The 25,755-nt window shown below is 41.8% G+C and overlaps 1 protein-coding gene across 1 annotated transcript in view; it reads right to left on the bottom strand.

Annotated features, from left to right (window-relative positions):
* Nucleotides 1-25,755, bottom strand: part of LOC138473016 (disintegrin and metalloproteinase domain-containing protein 12-like) — a 2,040,250-nt gene that overhangs the window by 230,285 nt on the left and 1,784,210 nt on the right. The window contains exon 17 of the mRNA XM_069611491.1: nt 25,304-25,439. Coding sequence (XP_069467592.1) covers nt 25,304-25,439 — 136 coding nt within the window. The remainder of the gene's footprint in view (nt 1-25,303; nt 25,440-25,755) is intronic.

The raw sequence follows: 25,755 nt of genomic DNA, 5'->3' as shown, positions 1-25,755 counted from the left end.
TCATCTTCAAATCCTGTTGCATCATCTACAAAGATGTCACCCTAAAGTCCCTAAGTGACCTCACCCAGAAACTCAGCATCTCCAAAGGCCTGAGCCACCAGAAGTAAAGACCTGTGCAGACTTGAACTCGCTAGTCAGGAAGGAAAGAACCAAAAGACAGGCCTTCTCTGTGTACGGTCGCAGACTCTGGAACCTCCTCCCCATCAAGATCAGACTAAATCAAGACTTTGTTTGAGGGAATCTTATTAATGTAGTTTCGGCTTCTCATCCCATCTTCTGTTTTGCAAGAAAATCATAAGCTGGCAGTGTGCTAAAAAGTTGTGATAAATGTGTCATGGGCACTTTTTTGCGAGTACCAGATTTAACAACACTTATTTTTGTGGCAATTCCAAACTATGAGTTTTCTGGTGATTTGGAGGAGATACTTGGAGCCTGTTGACTCCAATAAATTGAGCATTTACTGCGGGAGGAGTGAGCGCTCATGGGCAATCCTTTAAATACCGAATGAAGTTGGACTCCAAAATTGGGGCCTAACTCCAACGTACCAAAATTCATAATGTGCTGGATTTTGCCAGATTGTGCGACGTAGTAACTGTTACCAGAGTTTGGTGCTATTTGCCAGAGAAATACCACTGTAATAAAGAATACAAAGTTTTAGTTTCAGTAACTTTATTTGGTGACAGAAGGTGGAGAATGGAATTGTCAGGTTCTGTGTGATTGACCCTGACCATGGTAGTGTTTAGTTCAGTACTCAGTGAATAATTCTCAGATGCTGGGTTTGTCAAGATAAAGTACAGAGAAGAAAAAGGAGTATAATGGTAACAAAACAATAAACTAGTGTGGAATGAATCTCTGAGGTTAATGACAGGCAGTATCAGGTATTTTCATTCTAAAAACATAAATATGTTATCCTGTATGGACTATATCCTACACAAAGAAAAAATCGGTTTTGGAAAGAAAAAGACTGAGGCCCTGAGTAACAAAGATGTGCACTGCAAACCTGAAGATTCCTCGTTCGCCTCAAATTTGCTACATTTGACCTTATTCACAAGGCCTAAAACTAGGTCATCTGGTGCCGACTGGAACATCTTTGAGATGATCATGTGCAAATGCAATTTACAAAGATTTGCTCTAGGGCACATCAGCGATATGAAGGGCAACCTTGGATTCGCTTTAGTTGTTAGGTTGTGTGAATGTACTTATTTGTATTTATTTACTTATTGGGTATTTATAAAGCGCCTATACAACAAATGGTGTTCAAGGCGCAACAAGACAAAATTGGTGGGAGGTGGAACAAGGATGAAGAAAACAAACGGTCCTACTAGGCCTTGTGTCATTCGGAGCGTACAAGTGCAGTAACAAGAAGCGCAGGGGAGTGGGGAGAAGGAGGGAAGTGCCGGTCAGAGCGAAAAGCACTAATGCTAACAAGATAAAGGAAGTGCAGGTTGGAGTTGATAGCGCACAAGTACTGGGGGCAGTGGAAAGGGTGCCCTGAGCTAGGTCAGTGCTAAGGGTAGGCAGGGTGGACAAGTGCTAGGGGAATGCAGAGTGTGCAGGGGAATGAAGGTCCACATGTTAAGTGCAAGGGCGGGGCTGGATGGGCTCAATAGGGGTGCAGGCCCAGCTAGGCTGGTTCAGGGGGAGTGAGCACAGTAGGGCAAGTGCAGGTTAGGGGGTGGCAGGGTCAGGGGAGACTGGGGTGCTGGAGTAGACTGGGCGAGGAGGAACTGGTGCCCTGTATGAATTAGAAGGAACCAGGCAGCCAGTCAATGCAGCAGAGGGGAAAGATTGGCTGGGGAGGGGGAATGAAGAAGAGAGCAGGAGGGTCTTAAGCAGCTTCCAGAACTTAATGTGATCCGGCTCAAGTCTGAGAATGGCAGGGAGGTCATTCCAGAGATAGGCTCCTGCGGAAGAGAGAGATCTGCCCTACACTCTCTGTTTGGAAAAGTATCTGACCTGCTAAGAGTTGGAGCTAGAAGACCGAAGGGCTCTAGCAGGGAGGTACATGGAGGGAGAGAGTTGGATGTAGCGAGCTCCCAGGCCTCAGAAAGCCTTGTGGATGATGCAGAGGGTCTTGAAATTGATCCCCGTAGAAACCTGGGATCCAGTGGAGAGATTTTAGGGCTGGAGATATGCGGTCCCTGGGCTTGAGGCAAAGGATAAGTCTTGCAGTCCTATTCTGGATTGGTCGAAGGGAGGATTTAGGCAGATCGAGGAAGAGGCTGTTGCAGTAGTTCAGCCTGGAGCTCTGGAGATGTTTAGTTTTTGAGGGAAGGTGGGGAAAGGGAGAATGCCTCTGAGGAGGAGCAGCTGAAAGTGGGCCTTCTTGGTGAGGTATCTGATGTGAGGAGAGAAGGAGAAAGTGGAGTCAAAGATGACACCAAGGTTTTTTGCCTCACAAGAGGGTGAGGCAAAGGGGACCATGGAGGGCGGCCAGACTGTTTGAGGGAAGGGGGGAACTGGGGTCCCAGTGAGAAGGATCTCAGTCTTACTGGTATTAAGACAGAGATGGTTAGCAGCACACCATTCCTGAATAGCAGTCGGACAGTCAGGAATGAGAGAGGAAGAAGAGGAGGTAGTGGAGGGAAGCTTGAAGGAGAGGTGTGTGTCTTCTGCATAACACTGGAAGTGAGAATAGAAGGCGGAGATCAAATGGGCTAGAGGGGCAAAGTAGATGTTGAAGATCCACAGCGAGAGCACTGAGGGACACCGCAGGTGGAGGGTGAGATGGAGGAGAGAAAGGAGCCCAGTTGAACCTGGGAATATCGGTCAGAGAGGATGGAGATCAACCAGTCCAGTGCCAGGTCTGTAATGCCAACAGTACCACAGAGCCGATTTATAAGGGAGGCATGATTGACCGTATCAAAGGCAGAGGAAATGTCAAGAATGATGAGAACAGAAGAAGAGTTGGAATCGAGATTTCAGAGCAGGTCTTCACGGGTGTTCAGGAGTGCACTTTCAGTGCCTCTGGCTGCTCTGAAGTCAGACTGGTGGTTGTGGAGACAACCAACAGATTCAGTGTGGTGGATCAGCTAGGAGATGACCAGTTTCTCCAAGAGTTTGCCCAGTAAAGGGGTAATGGCGATATGGTGGTAGTTTGCCGGGCAAGAAGGGTCGGCTGAAGGCTTGTTGAGGAGAGGGTGAACATGGCAGTGCTTGAAGGTAGCGGGAAGGAGCCAATGGCAAAGAAGTGATTGCAGAAATCAGCCAAGGCTGGTGGAAGGGAAGCAATGTTGTCCTTGATAGTTCTGGCAGAGGAGTGGAGCACCTGTTTGGAAGAAACTTTCATAAAGAGGACTTGTCTAGAGACCTCATCCGGTGCTATGGACGAGAAAGAGGAGAGTTGGAGGGAAGGGGGCGAATAGAGGCCTGAGAGCGGGTGAAGGAGTACAAAAATCTCCATGTTGTTGACATTTCGTTGAAATGATAATTAAACATCGAGGGGTCTATTATATTAAGATAGTTATGAAGAGGACCTGCTTGTGTGTTTGGTTTTCCATTCGGTAAAATAAATCGTAATGTCTGCATATGTGGAGAGACAGAGCCCATAAGATGCAAGTGCTCTGCTAAGGGGCCTTCAAAAAGATTAAACAGTGACAGTTACAGCGCAGAATCCTGGGAAGGTCACATGAAAACTGCTTGGCCCAAACTCAAATGGATTTAAATTTATGACCAGAGTATTATCTTCTAGGCGTGTGCATATCCAAAAAAAGCCTTTTTTGGGTGAAACCCATCTGGTGTTATTGAGCTAGAAGTAGTCAAGCGAAAGGTAGCCGACAGGTCTAGCATAATCAGGGCTTCCACTCTGCCTCCATCAGCTATTTCTCGCAGGTCACCTATCACGAGTATCTGCTTAAAACCATGCAAATGTTTGTAATTCCCAGTTAATTCCTTTAGTTGGTCTGTTGCTGTACATTTTAGAGGTCTACAGACATATAGTAATTGGGGAACAGCTTGAAGTTTGGCTGTCACAGTAGAATCCAGGATAGGCTTTATTAGTAGTCATGTAACAAGAGAGTTTTGAGTGGTGTTGGTGTTGTAAGGAACTCATGGTGGCAACAGTAAAGACAGACACAGTGATCAAATTTCAAGAGTGTTTATTAAACTTTATATGCAGGGTGGAAAAATGCCTAATTTAAGCCTAAATCCAAGATGGGAGCAAGCTACGACCAGCAAATAATAAGACAGTCCTAGTGGCGTCTTGCAAATAAAAGGGCCTATACTAAAAAAAAAAATATTGCCAATCCTTACACTAAATACAAACAAATGGTCTGGGATAGGGTTCACAGGAAAGAAAGAAGGGTTCACAAATAATATGTCAGGATGCGCCAGTCGGATCTCCCTTTCCCAAGGTTTGAGCATGGGACAAGGTAGGACTCTGGAGCACAGCACCCGCTCGAGCTTTCCCAGCACGAGCTAACAGTTCCGTTCTCAGCTTGTCAGGGCCTTCAGTGGTTAAGTCTCTTTTCTACAACAAAAAAAGTCTCTTGCCTCAGAGAACCTGATGTCTTCAATAAAATAACAAAGTAAAGTTCCTTTCAGCTTGCACGTTGGGTGATGCCTTTTCACCCTTGGATCTTCTTGTTCGGGCTCAGATCCCTCTCAATTGTTAGCCTCCCTCAGCCAGGTTCACTATGGCTTTTAACACAATCTTCATCTGTAACATTCAAAAATCTTAATGTCTTTTTAAACAGTTGACTGTAGACAACCCTCAGCCGGGTTCACGCTTGTCAACACACTGTCAATCAGGACTTCGTCCCAGGTCGGCATCCCTCGGTTGGGTTCACTCTTGCCAACTTTACAATGCAGGATTCGCTTCCCTTATTTTCACAATCATCTGCCGGTCAAAGGCTTTTGACTGTACCAAGGATTTTACTAGACCCCTGTATGACTACTTTGACCCTTTTCTCGCCTTTCTCCCAAGGCCTTCTGGTTACAGTAGTTCAACAACAGGGTAAAGTGAGCACACACATGTTGCTTGAATCTGCCATGCTGGCTTTCCCCTTTGCGTATCAATAGTTATTTTCTACTTTCTTTAATCAGCCGTTGCTACTTTCATTCAACACAGTTCAGTTTCTTTATTGGCTCTCCCCTCGACTCACCGGCTGTTATGAACTGCTTGGCTTTCTTGTGTGTGGTGTCAAGGCCGGTACCTTTGGGCCATGCTTCTCTCCCTGGCTTGGCTGTCAGCGGAGAAGGCACCCGTGTACCATTGATATCTGCTGCAACACACGCTGGCTATTGTTTGTGGTCTTACAATTCTTTCTCTGCAGGTTTCACAGGCCTCTGTCGATAAAGGCAAGGTAATTTCGCTCCTTGGTATCCCCTCGATTTGCACTGTCTTTCTCCTTCCTTCGAGCTGCCATGCTGAGCTAGCTCCCTCGTCGTGCTGTTTGCCTTGCTCGTCTTGTGCTCTCATGTTCCACCTTTTATCCCTGTGGGGAAGGGAAAGGGCTGTCACGTGCGTGTGATTCAAGTTAATTGACTGACTTTGCCTGACCCTGGTGTTGGGGCAAGTCAGGTAAATGGCCTTGGTGTTTGTCTGTCATCTCTCGCTGTATGCTGAAGTGTTTGTGTTGGAAGGGGAGGGGTAGAGTGATTGAGTATCCTACGGGGTAGGATGGGGGAAAGGTACAACGAGAAGGGGGATACTACGTCTCACCTGTCGGTGTCACACTTCCACTCATAAAAGGACCCCCCCTCCAGGTGATCCTCACTCACTCGTCCATCCCCAGGAACTGGATCCAATAGCGATGGCCATGTCCTGGCCACCTTTATGACAGATACCCGGGACTACTCGGGGTGACACCTTCAGGTTTCTCACAGCGTGTGTCCATCCCCTACACATGGGTTGACTTACGAAGTGTAAATTGCAATCACACGGATAATGGCAGAAGTGCTGAGAAAAGGGTAGCGTCAGAGGAACCCATACCTAATGAAGAGCTAGAGATTAAATCAACATGGTTAAGAAGAGTGGTGACACTGTAGGGTTCTGTGTCCCATAGTGTTTGACATTGGGTGCAATAGCTTTACAGACGGTCTAAGGGCACTGGAGTATGCATATGGATGGAAGAATTGGTCTGGATCTATATGGGCTAATACAATATAAATTGCAAATAGAAGAAATGAAGCATTAATCAAGAGTCTAATTATTATTTCCTGGCAGAGGGAAGGTGGAATAGAGTAGTATGCATGTCCACATAAAGCTCAAGAAGGCACTTGAGGGACAAAACACAATTGTTTTCTAACAATGTCAATACGTGAAAGAATCCAGCAAATCAGCTCTCGACTAGTAAAGAGGGTCAGCTCCCACACTCTACGATTAAACTATTCTTTCAGCACTCAGGGAACATTGGAATACAATGTACAGCATGCACTGCCAAGTAAATCAATGCACAATTATTCACATTCAGAAGTGACCTCCACCCCACTATGAGTAGACCTCAGTGTTCAAATCCTAGATGATTCCTAAAAGTACCCTGATCTGGTCCTCAACATAACTATCCCCTCCCAACAGTGTCATTCCTTCCAAAGATTTTCAGTAGGATTGCATATGCTTTTGCTCCAGTTCTCATGGTCATTTCTCTGTCCCTAATTGTCTGGTCATAGGCCATCAGATAAACCCCCTAAGGTGCATGTTCTTCTCATGGATTACCACTGATATGTCCTGTGCAGGAGAGTATCTCTTTGGAGCATGCTAGATTATACATACTGCATTTGCTCTTACTGACGATTTGAAGTTATTCTCTGTATAGTTGAGGGGTATATGTGATTCTGTGGGATTTTGAATGAAGGGAAGTTATGACTACCAGGGGAGGGGTTGCATTGCAAATGAAGCATATCATCAGGTATTACCAGGTGTTTTGTCTGAATATGTGGCAGAGGGCCTGTGTGACGTCATTAATCCAAGATGGCCACAGCTACAATTTATGAATCAGAATTTGATCTGTAGCTCCTTTCAGAGTGACCCAACAAAATATTTTCTAAGGACCTTTTTTGTTTACCCTAAAAACTGAATAAAGAAGGTCCTTAAAAGAATATGATATCTCTTATTGTTTAGAAGTTTCGGTTTGCAGTCGATTTTTATGATTTCTAATGTTTTTTTTCCTTCTCTTTTGTTACAGGATTTAGTCATTGGCAAGAAAGTTTGAAAATTATTTAATAGCAGTTGAAGTGTGAAATTTGATTCTACCTTCAAGTAAAATCATTTTTTTCAAAATGTTGATAACTCCAGATATCAAAAGTCATCTTCCACCACCATCCAAAAGAAGAAAATTGATAAAAAGACTTTACCTTGTGTATCTTATGTCAACAAAGAAAGAAATCTCCCCTGGTTAATCCAAAATGTTATGAAAAGTTTTTAGTGTGCATTAAGAAGAGAGTCGAGGGGAACAATATGAATACTTGAACAATAAGTCTACGATTAGGCAACTTAACACCTGAAGAAATGAAAAATGAAAAAGCATCGTGCCATTCAGAATGCTACAAACAATGTACTCATAAGACAAACATCGACCGAAGCAAAAGATTGTATGGAGAGCAGTTATGTGATCCAAAGCCTTCTATCTCCAGCCAAGAAGCAGAGGAAGAAATATAACATAGCTAGACTACAAGGTCAAACATACTTATTTACTACAGAAGAAATGCTTCTTTTGCAATAAAGAAGGAAAAAGACAAAACCAATTATATCTGATAGCAACTGAGTCAAAAGCATCAGTTTGAAGAGAGCAGTAGAATCATCTAACAATGAGACATTGAAGATTCATCTTAGCGATTGTGCAGATCCTAGAGACCCTTGCACAATGGAAGTTGCACATTACAAGCTATGTTGGAACGCACATGTAGTGAATGTCTTATGATGCAAGCCTAAAATCAGCGGAAAGATGCAGCCAAATTCAATGTCTTATCAAGCAACTGTAGTGTTATATTGAGAGGCCAGCCTTAACTTGGGGAGTTCCTTACCACCCCCAATCAAGGAGCTCTACACCGCTGCTTAAGTTTTTTTAGCGCTGGCCTTATTGTACTCTCATATAGAGCCACATAAATCTCCCCCCTGTGTCCACAGTGAGCCGAGAACCAGGCAAGGGTATAGAAGAAATATATATGCATTTTGATTATAAGCTTAATGAATAATATTTTAGTTTAATAGTACACGCCACTTCTTTGTGGCAGAAAATACAGTTTCAATTACAAAGCACACTTTTCTGTAGGTTGTACTTTTAAATGCACTGTTTCTGCATTTACTTTTGTCTGACAAACATGGAATACAGGCAAAACAAAACTGGTCAAACTATTTTCCCATGAACCCTGCTGTAAATTGAATTACAATATTAATATATGGCACAATACTAGAACCTAATCTTCACGTTTCTGGCTGTTAGCTTTTTTTATGTCAAACATAGGCACAATTCTTGTGTTATTCATCTTCAAGGCTTGATATACGGAGTTCCCTGCACAGTCCAAAGGCTAGCAGTTTATATCACTGATTTGTAAAAAAGCATATGGGAAATAGGACTTCATCAGAATTTAGCTTAGGAATAGCCAGAGGATGGATTTAAAGTCATACATCACACATTCAGTGCTGGGTATTTGATGTCTCACTTTAGCAAAACACTTCTCCCCCCACCCCCCAAAAACCATGCAATCAATGACATGCAGCACCATTCTGTTCAAAGGCCAGGTCTACGGAGGGTGGACAGTTTAGGAATTTAGTTTTGCAGACACCCCCCACTTAAAGGCCTGTGTTGGGGAAGTTTTGACAGTAAAATGGGCATGATTATGAATTTCGTTTTTTCTGACCTGCTTCACTTAAAGGCCTGCGTTGGGGAAGATGGACACTCAAATGGGGATGATTATGAATTTTGGTTTTTCAGACACCCCCCCTTCACTTAAAGACTTGTGTTGGGAAAGTTAGACAGCTGTGAATTTTCATTTGTGGGGCCAAGGGCACCCCTTTGTTAAATACAATGTTGAAAGAGTGATGACAGTTGGGAATTTCGTTTTCACGATAAGAATACCTTTTATTTAAAAGCACGTTTTGGGAATGGGTTTCAGTTGGGAATTTTCATCTTAGGCACAAGTATCCTTTGGTTTGAAAGACAAGGTTTGGCGATGGTGACAACTATCAATTTTGTTCTGGTGGCAAGTATATCTTTTGCTGAAAAACAATTTCTGGTAAGGGGTTCAATTGGGAATTTTCATTTTATGAAAATACAGCCCTTTTCATTATCTTCCCGCTGCATCAATCTATTTGGAAGTTAATTAAATTAATATACAGTCAAACATGCTAAGGGTTTTTATCATAGTGCACTTGGCTAATAACCCTAGGCAAATACATGAAACATAATTACACATATTGTAAAAAATGATCTTCAAGTTACAACATTGAATTTCATAGAAGGCAACAACACACTAAAAACTTATATATCATCATAACAAGTGATATCAAATTAAACCTTTAAAAAATTCAGTTCAATAAAGAGTCTTAAAAATGCTAAGACTCAACAGCCATGATTAGGATTTCTCAACTAGGGATGCAAATGTCTGCCAAATGTAGTATGCAGCGGCAGAGGTAACCAAAGAACTGGCAGAATGAAGAGAACTCCAGAATTGTTCTGTCGTAATAAAAGCCAAATTATCTAACACATCTAGATAACCTTTCAAGTAAACTGCTTGGAATACAGGACAACCAGTTAAAAAGTGGCAGGGAGTTTCTCCTGTAGCATTACACAGCCTCCAATATCTTTCATCCCCAGGAAGTTTTTAACTAACTTCCCTTAAACTCCAAGAGTCGAGACGATGTTAAGCATAGGTAAATTATAAACCGTCTTAGTTTCCCATCGCACAACTTAGTAAGGTAGGAGCGAGGCATACCATATGAAAAGTTCTGCCGGCTATATTCGCTGTAATGTTTCTTATTTTGCAATTTAGTTACAGTCTTGCCATTATCCCAATATAATGACCTTTTTTTAAAAAAAAATCAACTCAGCATTAGGTAAAGAGTACATTTGATCCAAATTATAGAGGATGTTGTCAAAATGAGAGACAGCAGTTTCTCTTAAGGCACTGAGAAAAATGTTTGTGCTGTGGGATATGTTTATCCATGCCAGTGCGCGCCACACCACACCCCTTTGCCAATGGGGGAAAAGAAACTGCCAAAAATGGATGTGCTAAACCCTGTGCATGCCAAATCTGCAAGACTGCGCATGGTTCATAAATCACAAAAAGGCTGCATACCCTGCCATACACACAGTCAAAGTTGGTGTAAAAACAGGACTCACTGAATGTCAGTGTGTGCTGCCACCTGTCACATGAAGCAAGGCCACAGAAGGGCTAGAATCCCAAACTCTTTAAAATGAAGCTTTCCTAATCAATTGCAACCTTCAAAGTGCTGTTTGGCGCCAATTTCAGTCATTTTCCCAGTGAACCGTTGAAATGAAAAGTGTGCTGGAACCACCGATCATCCAGTATAGTCAGAAATAAACCGGGCCTCATTGACTGACAGCTGCATAAGAAAATCAGATGCAAACCCAGTTTAAATGTGTTTCTTTTTCCTGAAGAAATTGCAAAATGTGCCTATTTAAAGCATGTTTGTGAAGGGCTTAATTCTTTTAAATGGTCAAATCCCTTGTAAACTGTGCTTATTTTTATATGTTTTAAAGAAAAGACCTCAAAGTGGATTAAAGCAACCCAGTTTCGAGTTAAGTAAAATACTTAAATCTGACATGACAGTGCCAGCCTGGGAAAGATTGACACTTCAAAAATGACACTCCCTTGCTACAGGAAGCCTTAATGGTTCCCGCATATTGACAACAAGGAGCACAATGAGACCTCATTAGACATTTGTCTATGGCTGAGCCAAGAACAATGGCAAGCTGCCTACTGATCTCTACAGGGGAGCTTCCCTCTCCAGGAAGAGGACACACCTCCCTGATCAAAGGACTGTGACAGCTGTTGCCTGTGAAGGGGAGTTACAAAGGATTAAAAAAAACTGGAACGTTTTGATGTTATTTGTCATTAAATTTGAAACTCTTTTACTGTGCAACCTGAAGTAGGATAAATCAACAAATTGGTAGATGTTAACCTAATTTTAGGCTTTTGCTTTGAAGACATTAATGAAGCCTGTACCGCCTAAGGTACCAAAGTTACAGAAAAACCTAATTGTAGCAAACCTCTTGATGCTACAAGTCTAAGATTGTATATTTATGCTCCATTAATAGTTGCCCAGATATGTACTGAATTAGAAATTATTAGTCTAAACTGTTATGATTCGAATTGATAAAATTCTATAGAATGACAAAGACAGCTCACACAGAGATGGGGATTGAATGTGAACATAACCCATCAAATATACAATGTATGTGTCTTATTTTATTAGGGTACATAATTTTAGAAATGTACATTTGTGCAAAAGTTAAGTTTTGGTAAAATCAATGTGGGAGTTCCTAAATCCCATCATAAAGATGACAGCTCTGTTCTGACTGCCAACCAGAGCAAGGCACGTGCCTCTGGCCACTCACAGCCGTGGGGGTGTGTTTTAAAATTCTGGCCACACCATAGATTTTGTGATGTCATTTAGTAGGATAAATATAGGAACTTCACCACACATAAGACACACTGCTTCCTGAAAACATCCAGATTTCTGCACCGCGCTTTGTTCCTGACTTCTTCATTCTATCCCGAACTCTTCACATTGCAGCAGATTTCTTTGCAGAATCCAGACTTTAGCATTGCTGAACTCTTTCTAGCTAGACCCAATTTCAACCATCCCAAACTTGAGGGGATTTAATTCTGATCTGATTCATTTTGGCTTGCTACCATTAAGGCTTGCCGCTGAAACTCGCATCCTGCTAATCTACCATGTCCAGTGACCAAAAGGGCCCATCCAAATCCAGCCTGAGGTGCCGTCCAAAATTGACCAGAACCACACTGCTGATCTAATCCTGCCAGAGGTGCCCTGCTGCCGGTAGATCTGACCCTATCCAATGACCAGAACCCTGACAGTCCAATTTTAATCACTTGGGACTGTAAGTATCAATAGGAAGAACTGTGACCCATAGTATATTTGCATTGTTTTATCCCAATCTCAACCCATCCCATCTTTAACTTCAAGACCCTAGTATTGTCAGACCATTCTTGCACTGATTTTTCTCATTTGTTTACAAACCATAAGTCATTAGTGATTTTGAGTAACTAAAGTAAATCCCAGAAAGAAACAGAGTATCCACCACATGAAGGGTTACGCTGGCCACGTAACTGTGGAGATTCCCGGGTGGCATTCTCTTTTTCATAGTCATTAATATAGTGTAATAAACCAATCTGTCATTTTTAAAACCGACTTTGTTTACATTTTCGCACCTATTTCTAAAAAAACACCTCTCACTAAAACCTCCATAATGTCTTCAATTGTATAGATAGAAAAGAAATTGCAACTCTCACTGATACCTAAAACCCTTAGCTACATTCACCAGTGTATTTGACCTGTTGTTATCAAAATTCGCATACGGATATTTTGCCGCAAATTGACATTTTAGCAAAAGTGTCTCCCATCCTGATCTAATGTGTGTATTGTTGTTTATATTGTAGCTCATGTTTGTTAGGGTCTGTTTAGTTTGGCTTTCCTAATAATTTTTCTCCATTTAAGCATTTTTGCGCACTTTGCATTGTGTCACAAAGCCATTTTCACCTGTCATTTTAAAAGTGTCAATTTCCAAAAATGGTTTTCTCTCTTGTTTGGGGAGGGAAGATTGCATTAAACTCTAGATATTGTCTTTCATTCCTGAATACCTGCTGATTACTGACATCTGTGTAGGATTGCTCATTTGTACTTTAAGAACTTTTCAGGGGGAAATAATAACCTAAACGCCATCTGTTCACAAACCAAAACTGTTCTTTTTCCTGTGTTTCATATTCTGCATTATTATAAGTGAATTCAATTGCTTTACTTATTTTGAATTGTCTTGTCACTGCTTGGTGATTGCTGCCCCATATATATATTACACAGCCACGTTAGTGGCTATGTAGTTATGGTTAAGTTGCTAATCCCCTTTGAAGAGCTCTTTTTGGGCGGCTTAGAACTTCGCTCTCCCTGGAGAAATCCTCACCAAACTTTGCAAAAAAAAGTATATGGCCCACTCTGAATTTTGTTTTGCAAAGTTTGGCGAGGTTTGGTCCTGGGGGGCAAAGTTATAGGGGGGGGTCCCAAAATGTCTTTTGCTCCCATAGACCAAATGGGGAAAAAACATTGCTCACGCCTATAGCCCAAACTGCTGGACGCATTTTCACCAAATTTGTGGCAGGAACAGCGGCTTGGTCCCAAAAGCGTGCTTTTGTAAATTTGGTGAAAATCCGTCCAGTAATTTCTTTTAAAATTACCAAAAAGTAGGTCACAAAAAATGTGTGATATCTATGTCCGCTCCGCGGACACACTTCCCTGTTCACTCCGCGGACAGGACACCGATTGGTTAATCTGCTTGCGTCATGTAAGCAGACATGAGATGTGTTCGCTGATTGGATGGTGAAGAGCGTGAAGTGCATCAGACTTTTTGAAATGCCCGTCATCTTGGATTCGTGGACAGCGTCCGGTGTCTGCGGACATCACGGTAAAAACATATTAAAAAACACAACATTGCACTTGTCAAACTTATCAAATAATATCTGGGGAGGTGAGGGGTGATGAGGATGGGATGGGATATGGCTGCAAGAAGCAAAAAAACAGGTGTTTTTTGCAGCGAAAGTCCGCAAACAGTTTGGATGTTCGCGAACAGTCCTGTAAAAGTTCGAGGACACCTCAGCATTACAGGGTTGGTGAAATGCAGTTCTTGGATGGCTTATAACTTTGGCGCCACTTAATGGAACTGCATGTACATTTCTGAGCTGATTCTAAGTGAGTATGCAAAGTTTAGTGGGATTCTGTCATGAGGGGGCAAAATTAGAGGGGGGGTCCCAAAATAATGTAAAGGCTTATAAATGAGGTGCCATTTGACGAATCTACACTTGATTTGGGAAACTGATAAAAGATCAAGATATACATGTTTTTCTGAAGTTTGGTGGAATTCTGTCAAGAAGGAGCAAAATTAGAGGGGGGTCCCAAAATATTGTAAAGGCTTATAAATGTGGTGCCATTTGACAAATCTACACAAAGGTTTGCAAAAAGATTATAGATATAGTTGTTTTCGTAAAGTCTGAATGGATTTTGTCAAGTGGGGCTAGGTTATATGACGATTGTATGTGCATACATTTGACACTTTTGAAAAAATAAAACATAGGTGGATTCCCAGCAAACTTGAGTAAGGAGCATTGGCAAGGACCTACAAGCATGGTTTTGCAAATGTGCCAGTGTTTTATTATTTGACAAGTGTAATAGCGGTATACCTTTAGTGACTGAGGGGTAGCCTGTGGCAATGGACAGTGGCCAGATTGTACGGGTCATGGAATAAGGTCATGATCCGGACAATCTGGCTACTGGTCATGACCACAAGGTACAAAACATAGGATTAAAGTGGCCATGTGCACCTGGGACTGGCTTTGTGGTAAAGTTATTCTAAATTAGGATAGATATGAAAGGGAAGAAAAATGTGCTTGTGGTAATATGGTCACAGGTTCTCTTTTTGCCTTCTGGAGGCTGCTATGGAAAACGAAGAGGGGCCCTGTATGGAACCCTTGCTTTCCCTTTACATGGTGGCCTTCTTGGAAAAATGGCCTTCATCCCCCATTTCAGGGACTGGAATGGAGGATAATGGTCCAGAGACCTAGTTATCCACCCACGCTTTGCTTGGGCTGATAACTTGGGCTGCTGGGCCAGTATCCGCCATTCCAGTCCCTGGAACGGAGGATGAACTCCACAATATTCCCATTAGTATAACACAAAATGCAAATGGAAATGTTGGAAAATCTTATTGAGTCTATGTACTTAACTGAGAAATATAAAGTAGATGGAGTCTATACATGTTTTTTTAGTTCTATTTTTTTTAACTGTGAAAGGTGGTTCCTAAAGGAATATGTCTTTTGTTGTTTTTAGATATAGTTTTTGGCAGGAGATCTGAGAATGAAAGGTGGGGAGGGAAATGAGGGAAGAGGAACCAAACGCTAATATGGAGGGGTAGGTGGACAAGGGTAAATGTTGCGCATGTGTTATTTCTATGGTAGGGGGAAGTGTTTCTCATGCTCCTTTATTACAGCAGTGGTGGTGGCTTTTGGGGAGCAGGGATGGCATTAGCTGATGCCATTTTAAGATAAACAGCAGTTTTGCTAAAAGTATGTACTGTGTACTAGATTGTTAATGGATAATGAGTAGGAATAGGTGTTGGAGCTGTGCAAGGAAAATTTTGAAGTTGAAAGTTCCTAGATCAGTAGAAAATGCAGTTCTGAACTGTCCGTGAAACAGAGATCTTATCATGAAGTGCGGACGGGTTCTCGGACACGTCATCATGCCGCGCTCCAGCGTATGGTCATGTGGCACTGTCTGGAAGGTCCGCTATGAAGTCAGATGTTCGTAGACGGCTACGGATGCAAAACTAGTTGAATTAGTTGCAAAAAGTGTATAGAAGTGTTAAAAATTATTCCACATGGTGTGAAATGGCAGAGTTTTAAGGTGAAATTTTGTAAATGGGACACAAATATTGCTATATTGGGTAAGTATGATATTAGTAAGTTGTAGCAAAATAGCATGCACTGGTAAAAACCTGTGAAATTCAATGAAAAAACTTTGTTAAAGGGACGTTATGGTTAAGTTGCACTAATAAAAATCTATGAAATTCAGTGAAAAAACTTTATTAAAGGAACGTTATGGTTACAAGTAAAACCGAAAAACACCTGAAATTAGCCATTTATGGTAAGCTAAGCAACCATAACTCACGCCACTACCGTGCACTGCTAAGAATAACACCCATGACATCAAAGATGACATCACAAATATAATTGATGACATCAATGATGACATTACATGTCTAGCCCATTCTTTTTTTTGTTCACTGACATATCTAGGCCAGGTGAGTTTATTCACTGACAGTCAAAAACTTTAAATTCAAAAGATATTACATTTGTAGACGTTGCTATTCTCACATGTTCTTACAGTACTTTCCTTAGAATTCAATCGCATCTTATGATGCACATACATAGGGGAAGAAGCAGGCCTGAAACACAACAATCATTTCTATGCTTAAAGATAATCATGTTGGTGATACATAGTGCCTCATGACACTGCCTCTTGTTTACTTACTTTACTCTCCCTGTATAAGCCCCATATTTGTACACATTGTGGCCTCTTAATGTTTTGTGTGTAGTAGTACAAGCATGTAGTGAGTGATGCATTATTACCTACTTAGTATATGTTTCACAGTATGCAAAAGTGTGATACAGAAGCATTCACCGTTTTACTATCCAACATGGGAAAATTAGAAATAGTGCATCTCTATGGTGTATGCTGCAGCCAATGCCCATGTTTCTGTATGAGTAGGTTCCTGTTCTAGAAACAACACTGCAATGGAATGTTCTTTGGAGCAATACATTGTATTATAAAGTATTTAGTTCATTACGCATCTCCAGATGACCCATGACATTTTGCCAACATTACATTCACAACCCCTTGTAGGGACTTCCTATGAAAATTAAATGCACATGTGGTCATCAGTGATGTCATCAATCATATTTGTGATGTCATCTTTGATGTCATGGGTGTTATTCTTAGCAGTGCAGGGTGGTGGCGCAAGTTATGGTTGCTTAGCTTACCATAACTGGCAAATTTAAGGGTTTTTTCGGTTTTACTTGTAACCATAACGTCCCTTTAATAAAGTTTTTTCACTGAATAGATATATATTAAAATGTATCGATTGACCGATTGAGGGATTCCTAGGATAGATCACAAGATTGTTCCTTCTACCCATTCAAACCAATTCACATATCTCTCTGGCAAATATTCCAGGCCATATAATAGTTCAGGCCCTGTGCTATAACAATAAATAGCCAGCATTCCTTTGATGTTGTTACCACCCTTAGTAGCAATACATCTTTTTATTGCTGCCCACTTCTTCCAAATGCTGGTAAAGATGAGGTCGTCATAGAAGGTTTTGGAAGGGGAATATTTTATGGAAAAACCTAAGTACACGTAGCTATCAATGGTTTCCAAGACATTTTAGTCCAGAGTCCACACAAATTTACCATACTTGGGGCTTTTATTAACCAACATCAGAATTTTTGTTTTGTTTATGGTAAGATGGATCAACTTTGAGTATGTGGAAAGAGCGGTGATAGAACGTTGACGAGCTCAAGGGGTCCGATTATTAGAACAGCGTCATCGGCATAATGCAGCCATGGCACCAATTCATTCTCTATGTATGGAGGAAAGTTGCACACCAATCTAAGGGTACTAGGCCAGTCAGAAATGTAGAGATTGAAAAACAGGGATTCCCTCCAACTATTAGATATAGAGCCACTTGATATGATACAATGCAATAGTTGTCTTAATCTAATTGGCCAAAATTCAGGGTTTGCCTTCAGAATGGCATTTGCCATGGAATCAAGGCCATGGGCCCTGGAAGTCTTCAGTTTAAGAAGTGTGAGGATGTCATCTGTGTCCCAATTGAGTGTAGAATCTACATAAGATCCTAAGGGGGAAGTTGGTCTGGTGCAAAGAATTGTGCCAATATAATGCTGAAAGATGTTCGAGCCACCCAGATAATGTATTTGACTCAAAACCACAATGTTGTCTATAATAGGTCCAAAATGTCCTATGGTCCAAGCGTCTATACAATTTACCCCCTACCCACAAATGGAAGGGAGCCCACTAATGAAAGGGGATGGGTTCATTAAATAGATCCCCACACTGACATTTTGTTGGGCAATCTACTTCCTTTTGGAAATCTCTGGGCTTGATGCTCAGGGAGACTGAGCATGGCTTCACTCTCAGGGAAAAACAGGATTCTGGTCAGCACTTTAGTCAAATGGAATTCCACAGCAATCCTCCCCCTTTATGGTTCCAGGGTAGTCTCAAGACCTCTATTTTCTAGTCTCCCCAGCAATATTTCCACCCAGATGAAATTTCATCAGATCTCTTTTCATGGTTTTTTTGGCAACTGTTCCCTCTTCCATAGTGCAAGACCTTGTTATTCTCTAAGCCTCCCAAGGAAAGTGAACATTGGGTGGTGCTAACCTATAATCTCCCAACCAGGATTGGACATTTACATTTCTCTCTACCCCTAAGTTTAGACTCTTTCTAAGGATTGGTTGAGGAGTCTAGAATCGAGATATTGCAACTCCTCTTGAAGATTCACATTGTTCTTCTATATCAACCTTTTGCCAAACATGGCAAAACTTCATAATTTATGAATAAATGCCATGATAGATATACATTCCGCTTCAGCCAATCATGGGGGATATGATAAATTGACAGCCATGGTCGCACCATGTTGCATGACTGTGTGGCAATTTTTCACTGTATATACAAAAAGTATAATAGTTATGAACATGCAATTTACTCTTCAGATACCTAATTTTACCCTCCACCAGTTTGCCAATTCTTAAATTCTGGACATTTTCAGGGCAGCCAGAAACAGAATTCAGGTGATAACATGATTTCCATATATGGCATGTGGATCAAATGTACATCAGAATAACCAGCTCATTACTAGCTTTCAAATGACATATGAGTAGACGCAGTTTGACTTATTGTTGCTGAGAAACTCACTAGTTATGACAGTTCATTTAAATTAATGGGAAATCTCAACATGTATGCAAATCTTAGTTCTCATTTCTACAGGCTAGTTTCATTTCTTGGCACGCATGTGACCAGAGGCTCCTGGAATGAAGTGTTTTTTTTTAAGGTGGGGTAAAAGCCATTATCCTCTTTGTTGTTTGAAAGTTGATGGGCTGAGGAGATCCTTATCATACAGCAGACAATTCACCTCTGCCCTATTGTGTCATAAGGCCATGCTGACATCTGGCACGTTGTCTTGTTATCTGAAGTTGACCAAAATTATGATCGCAAACCCTTGTTTCTTTGGGCCTTTGATTAAACCCCACACAACACATGTTAAATTTGCATCTTCAAGAAGTGAGTTTCTCCTTGAAGGCAACGTAACAACAATGGGAGAAATTTACAATCTTTACAGGGACATTGCAGCTAACAAGGGGTTGGAAGAAAGACAGATAAAAACAAGAAAACCCATCAAAAGATTAATTGAAGAGGAGCTTGAATGTACTATGATTATTTTTAGTAATCCCAAAATGTTAAATGAACCACAACGAGTCTCACTGAAAGTAACAGCAGATATTGCACACTATCTCATGCAAATGAAGAATTGGAGAATATTGAGAAAGATATGAGAACCCTTCTTGAAGCAGCAACCATTTTACAGAGATCTGTACTTCTGGTCAAAAATGAAAATTCATTGGAAGTTTTGAAGAAGTGAATTTGGCAAATGTTGTTCCAAAGGAAGTTGTTCTTTTCTACAAGTGGTGCTGTCAAGGACAGATGAATATGAAAAGTAATTCAGAAAAGTGGGATACCACTGTAATGAAGAGGGCTCATAATTTGTCATAGATGTTTATATATGAAATGCTATCACCATGAGAAAACAGAAGGTGTCTCACCCGCTAGTACCTGAGGATCTGCCATCCAGGTGGCCAGGACACGGCCATTACTTTTGGATCCAGTTCCTGGGGGTGAACCAGTGCGGGAGGATCACCTGGGTGAGGGGCCTTCAGGGAGTGGAAGTGGGACACCGGATGGCGAGACACGATATCCCTCCCCCTGCAACTCATTTATCCCATTCTACCAGGTAGGATATGTGGGAACCTTACCCCGCTTTATTTATTGCATTTATAATACGGCCAAACCTGTGGGTGTCACAGCGTAGTTACAGACATCTATGAATGAGTGAACATTATTCCAGTCAGTGCGTTTACATTAGATACATTATAAATAGATATAGGTTCAGTCCATCAGATAGCACTAGGTGTTCTAGAAGCATTTGCCAAAGGGTTAACAATACATTAAGATGTGAAGGAGAAGTGGCTGGTCAGGATGGTGATCCCGGAGCGGTTGATTGGCTAATATTTATTAAATAGCCACATTTCTAAGGATTTCCTGAAGCATTGGTGAGGAGGCTCCAGTCTGGTTTGTAGTGGGAGGGTTCAATGAGTTAATATGCTCGCAGAAATATCGCCTGCAGCAATATTAAGGTATAGAAACTGTGGGGGACACCCATGCAACTCCTGCATTATTTTTAATGGAGCGGGAGACACCCCCGTAACCCCCACTCCCAAAACCCCCAAAAATTATTCTCCCAAAAAATATCACCTATCGCCGTTCCAGATGACCATATATACGGCGATAATTTTGGTGGGGATAATATGTAGTGATACTAGTGAGAGTGTATTCCAGATTTTGGATGCCATTACTGGAAAGCTACTCCACCCTGCTCTAGATCATTTGAAGCGTGGGGTAGAAAGGTGCGCTTGTTTGCTAGATCTGAGTGCTCTGGATGTCTTGTTCAGTGTTACAGTGTTGTTGAGGTAACTAGGTGCCTTTTTAGCTAGGCATTTGTGGGTGACGCATAGAGCTTTGTATAAGATTCTAGCTTTTATGGGTAGCCAGTGGGCTTCTCTCCTGATGGTGGAAATGTGGTCTGATTTTTTGGGTCCAAGGGCTGCTTGCAGCGCTTTGATTTGCAACAATTGCAATTTGGCGAGGTTGGCGTTAGAAGTACCTAGCAGAGGTATCTTGCAATAATCTAACTTTGTTAGAATGAGAAATCTGGCTAGGGTGGTGCAGCTATTTGGTGTAAGAAATTGCAGAATTAAAGCAATCAATTTGGAGGTGTAGGATGTGGCTGAAGATAGAGCATTCACATGTTTGGACATTGTCAGGTTAGCATCTAGATACACTCCTAGGGTTTGACTTGTTTTAGCACTGGGATGGGGGTACCATAGAAGCTTCCTATACGCATAGCATACTGTTGGCGAGAGGCAAGTAGTGGGACTGGGATAGGGTCTGCCGCTTCCTTGCCAATTGAAGCTCGCGAGGTTCGATCCACGAGGAAAGATTTAACCCAGGAAGTAGCTTCCTGTGAGAAGTGAAAGTCCTGTGCTAAGGTGGCACATAGTTTGTCTTTGTCGACTAGGCGAATGCTGCAGACAAATCGAATAGCAGCAGAATGCATAGTTTGCCAGTGCCTCTTATGGAATCCAACTGGATTTTCAGGTCCAAGAGTGCCATTTCGGTACTGTGGTTGGGCCTGAAGCCAGATTGCCTGGCTCTGAGTAGATGATTTTGTTCAGGGTGGGATTTAATTTGTGAGTAGGCTATTTTGTCGATTATTTTCAGTAAAAATGGGACCGTATTTATGGGGCGATAATTGGTACGGATTGTAGCACCCAGTGAGGGTTTTTTTAAGGAGGGGGGTAACCCAGGCTTCCTTGATGCTGGCGGGGACTGTGTTGGTGCTAAAAGAGGCATTAACAAATTTGGTGATTATAGGAGTTAGCGTAGGGACACATAGTTTGACTAAGTGAGGTGGGAAACTATCACCTTTACACTTAGAAGTTTTGAGTTTGGATACAGTGTCTAATACTTGGCTTTGGATTACTGGGGAGAATTTGAATTACATTTTAGGTTTGTCATTGGTTCTATCGATGGTTGGGGTGGGTGCAATTTTGTTGGCCAGTACGTTTCTTTTGGTGGTGATTTTTGTTTGGATCATTTGGATTTTTAAGGCGAGAGCATTTTGTATGGTGGTGCACCAGACTTTGCTCGAGTTAACTGGTGTGGTGGATGGGATGGGGTTCTCCAATTCCCTGAGCATTGTGAAGAGCTCTTTGGAGTTTGATGCAGCATTGCTGATATGATTGTTCAAGGCATTAGCTTTATGGGCTATGATGGCTGCTTGTTTGGTTAGCTTTTAGGAATGCATTGGTAGTGTCTACAGTTGTTTTTGTTTTGTGGATATGTTACAGTGATCTTTTATTTCTCGTAAGTAGGGCTAAGCCATCATTGAACCAAAAGTTTGAGCGTTTATCTGGGCGCTGCATTTTGGTTTTGGGCAGTGCTGTAGAATCAATGGTAGTTAATAGACAGCTGTGGCAAAAAGTCTGCGAGATCGCTGGAATTGTCACTCGTGAGTGAGATAGTGACAAGGGCTTCCTCCAGAATGGAGGTAAGGTCATCTATTGTGAGTTTCTTGGTGTTTCATGTCTCCACCTTGTCCAATGGGATTGATGTATGATGAAGTTTCTCACTACTAGTTAGAGTAAAGCTAACAAGATGGTGGTCTGTCCAGTCAATTGGTAGAGTAGAGTCTATGGATATATGGGTACTTAAGGTGAGTATCCAGTCTAATATTCTACCTTTGTTGTGAGTGGGGGTGTTCACTAGCTGTGCGAAGTTCATATCTCTGAGAGAGGTGTGGAAGGCATTTGCTTTTTTGTCTTGTTTATCGTTAAATCCTGGGTTAATATCCCCAAGGATTATGAACTTAGTGTTCAGTTTCAGGTGGGGGGTAAGGATGAGTGTAATGTCTCGTTCTGATAGGGTACTGCTATTAGGTGCTCTGCAGTTTTTGGACTAGTTGTAAGTTTAACAAAGTGTAGTTTGTATCCTTCTATGGGGTCAATTGGGCACGTTCTAAGTTGCAGGCTGGCTTTAGCTATTAGGGCAACTCTGCCTCCCTAGGCGATAGGTCTATCAGCCCTTAGGATGTTGAATTCTGGTGGAATGGCTAAGGCTAGTAAGGGTCCTGAAGCTTGGTTCAGCCAGGTTTCCGTTATTACTAGTAAATCCAGATTATGATCAAGTATAAGGTCATGGGTATCAATGGCATAAGTGCCATGTGAGCGAACGTTTAGAAGTGCACCTGTAAGGCTTTGAATTGGGTCTGTGAGGGACTGGGTGGGTGTACTGGGCTGGAGCTGTGTGATCGTAGTCAGTGGGCGTTGTGCCGGTGCCGTATTTGTTTGTAGTGTTTGTTCACTAAGAGGTTGCTTTTTGCTGGAGGAAAAAAAATCGGCAATTATGGGCAGTTTTTGGTGCTATTAGCCCGCCGCTAATTGCGCATGGCTAATAGCATCACCCCAACCCCATTAGGTCCAATGGTCCCAATTGGGAATGGGGATTTACAGCCATACTGTTACATTGCCATACCAGTCTACATTGCGCCGGACCGAGTAGCGGAAACGCTAATAGCGGTGGGCGGTATCGATGCCACCAAACTTGTGATGAGGCTGAGAATCCTGTCCCAGCTTTAGGGCAGCCTCCTCTCATCCTGTTGCTCCAATCCACCCTGTAAGGCCCATCACTCACAGCCCCACCTACCAAATCACTTACGGGATTGAACTATGGAGCAAACACTTGGGGCTGAGAACCAGGGAGAAAATAGATCAAGAACTGTGGGAAAGAGGCTACAGGAAACCTTAAAACCTGGCACTAAGGAGAAGAGACAATGAGAACTGTGGCAAAAAGAGTGCAGAAATCCCTTAAATCTCAGGACTGTAAGTTCACAATGTATGTATTTGCTGTGAGACATCAAGTTAACAGAACAGAACTGAGGAAACAGGAGTCCGAATCCATGTCATGTCATATCCCAGTGGTGCCGTGACCAGGGAAGCTCCCTGGTGCGCTGGCTGCCCGATTGACTATACCAACACCACCCCACTGAAATACCAGCCACCGGGCAGGTGACCAGAACATCAGACGAGACAGGAGCAAAACTCTGGTGAGATCAAGCCAACTGAGAAACTAAGAGCGAGAGTAGGTCTCGATCAACTGCAGGCCTGAGAGACATTCCCCTATGATAGTAAAGGTAACAGGGAGAACAGGAACACCGGCAGGCCAAGTCAGACTTGTTATTTAATCGGAGAAACTCATCCCAGTGAAATTGACATTGAGTTAAAAATGCAAATTTGACAAACCTGAACAGTAACACCGAGGAAAAAATTATTATAAGTAAACCTGAGAAAGCGACTTTTAAACCGTGGATAAGATTACCCTGGGAAGAGGGGAGAATATTCTGTCATTGAAGGAACACTGAGAGGAACATATTAGAGGGAGGGTACCACGAAGTGAAGGGAACTCGCCCCTGTGGAAGGGACGAAATGCTAAATACCACATTGAGAAATTTCAACTGTCATAAATGAGGAAAGAGGAGTAGGTGTAAACATGAGCATGAGATTTTAAAAATTATGGTAACACCGTGGGAAGAGGTGAGAATCTGTTTCTGTTCGAAAAGCACCGAATGGAGTAGATTAAAGAGAGAATACTATGAAAAGAAGACAAGAGAAGCCAATAAGATAAAAGATACTCTGGATAAACCAAAGCTAAAAAAGGAAAGAGAGAACGTTAATCACCCAGAAAAGAAATCCCAACTAAGAAATATATCCCACAAGGATATATAAGACCAAACAGCCTGGATCAAAAGAAAAAACAAAGTGCAGGAAAAGACACTTGGAGACCACTCCCTAAGGATAAGGAAAAACACAAGGCCATTGTAAAGGAGTTTCAAGATTTTATATGAAATGTGAGCAGAGACTACCTAATGATGGGATATTGAGAAGATACAGTATAATATACAAGCAGACCACTGCATCATAGGAGAAGAGAGTCATTCTCCTGACCTTAGTTGGTTTTGAATAACGGTAAGGTCAGTTAGTATCAGTGTTTTTGGACAGCGGACTCTTTAATTTGGACATTTCCCTAAGACTAGCAGGCACCTTAGTTATTTATATAGGTTGGGAACATCCCATATCAATAGGGAAATATAGGTCTTAATTTTATTAGTTAATAAATAATTATTGGAAATGTCATTAAATTGTCAGCGTCCTTCTTCTGACCCTCCACAACACTCAAATAGAAAATGGAGGCATCCCTCAGCAAGAGTCTTTAGAAAGATAGGGGATTGCTGCCATGTTCCATGGCTGTAGGACTTTGAAAGTGTAAAGGAGAGTGTGTCAAATGAGAGGAATGACAGTAGGAGAGACTGATGAGAAAACACGCACAGAGAAGGAGTGCAGGGATGGAGCTCTTGTAATATTATTTATCCACATTTTCTGTACTTTATTACACAGTTCTAACCTCAGGAATTGGCAAAAACACGGTATTTGTTAAGTAGAATTTTATTGGTGAAATTAATTTGCCCCACATATTGTGTGAGGCTTTCTCAGACATTCTGCTTGGCAGTACCTACTGAAGTCCTTGATCAATAAAAAAAAAGTATAATTCATATTATTAGGACAAACATACATGCTTGATCAAGACATTCTATTCATGTCGGTATTAAGAAAAGTAGACTTTCAGAAGGAAGGAGAGTCCTCTTACCTTAGTTTTGCAATCGTTGTCGTTTTGTTGGCAAAGAGGAACTGTATCAGTGTCTTCCTTTTGAGGTATGTAATAAAAGCAAGCGCGAGAAGGCTCATGATGGTCGCCAGCAGTCCTAAGATGGCGGTTCTATTGTCTGAAAGAGGACACACGCGGGTTTATGTTGAGAGGAATATTGGAATCATGGAAAGATGCCAGATGACACTCTTCAGATTTTGACTTTTTATGCATTCAAACTGAAAACACAACATCTGTGGCCAGTAAAGCGGCCTGTATCTAAGCTCCCACCTTAGTCTGAATGAACTTTTCTTACCATGGATGATGCCTTTCTGTTATATAAACCCGTTGAAAGCGATTGTCATTTGTATTTTTTTTTTCTTGTAAAGGGCTTCAGAAGCACAATATAACAAATAAATACACGAGGAACTGAGAAATCGCCAATCTCTGATGTA

The sequence above is a fragment of the Ambystoma mexicanum genome, chromosome 8, assembly GCF_040938575.1.
Source record: "Ambystoma mexicanum isolate Mex_15411 chromosome 8, UKY_AmexF1_1, whole genome shotgun sequence".
NCBI classification, from domain to species: Eukaryota; Metazoa; Chordata; class Amphibia; order Caudata; family Ambystomatidae; genus Ambystoma; species Ambystoma mexicanum.
The sequence above is the reverse complement of the archived record's forward strand: the minus strand, read 5'-3'. Positions and strand labels throughout refer to the sequence as shown.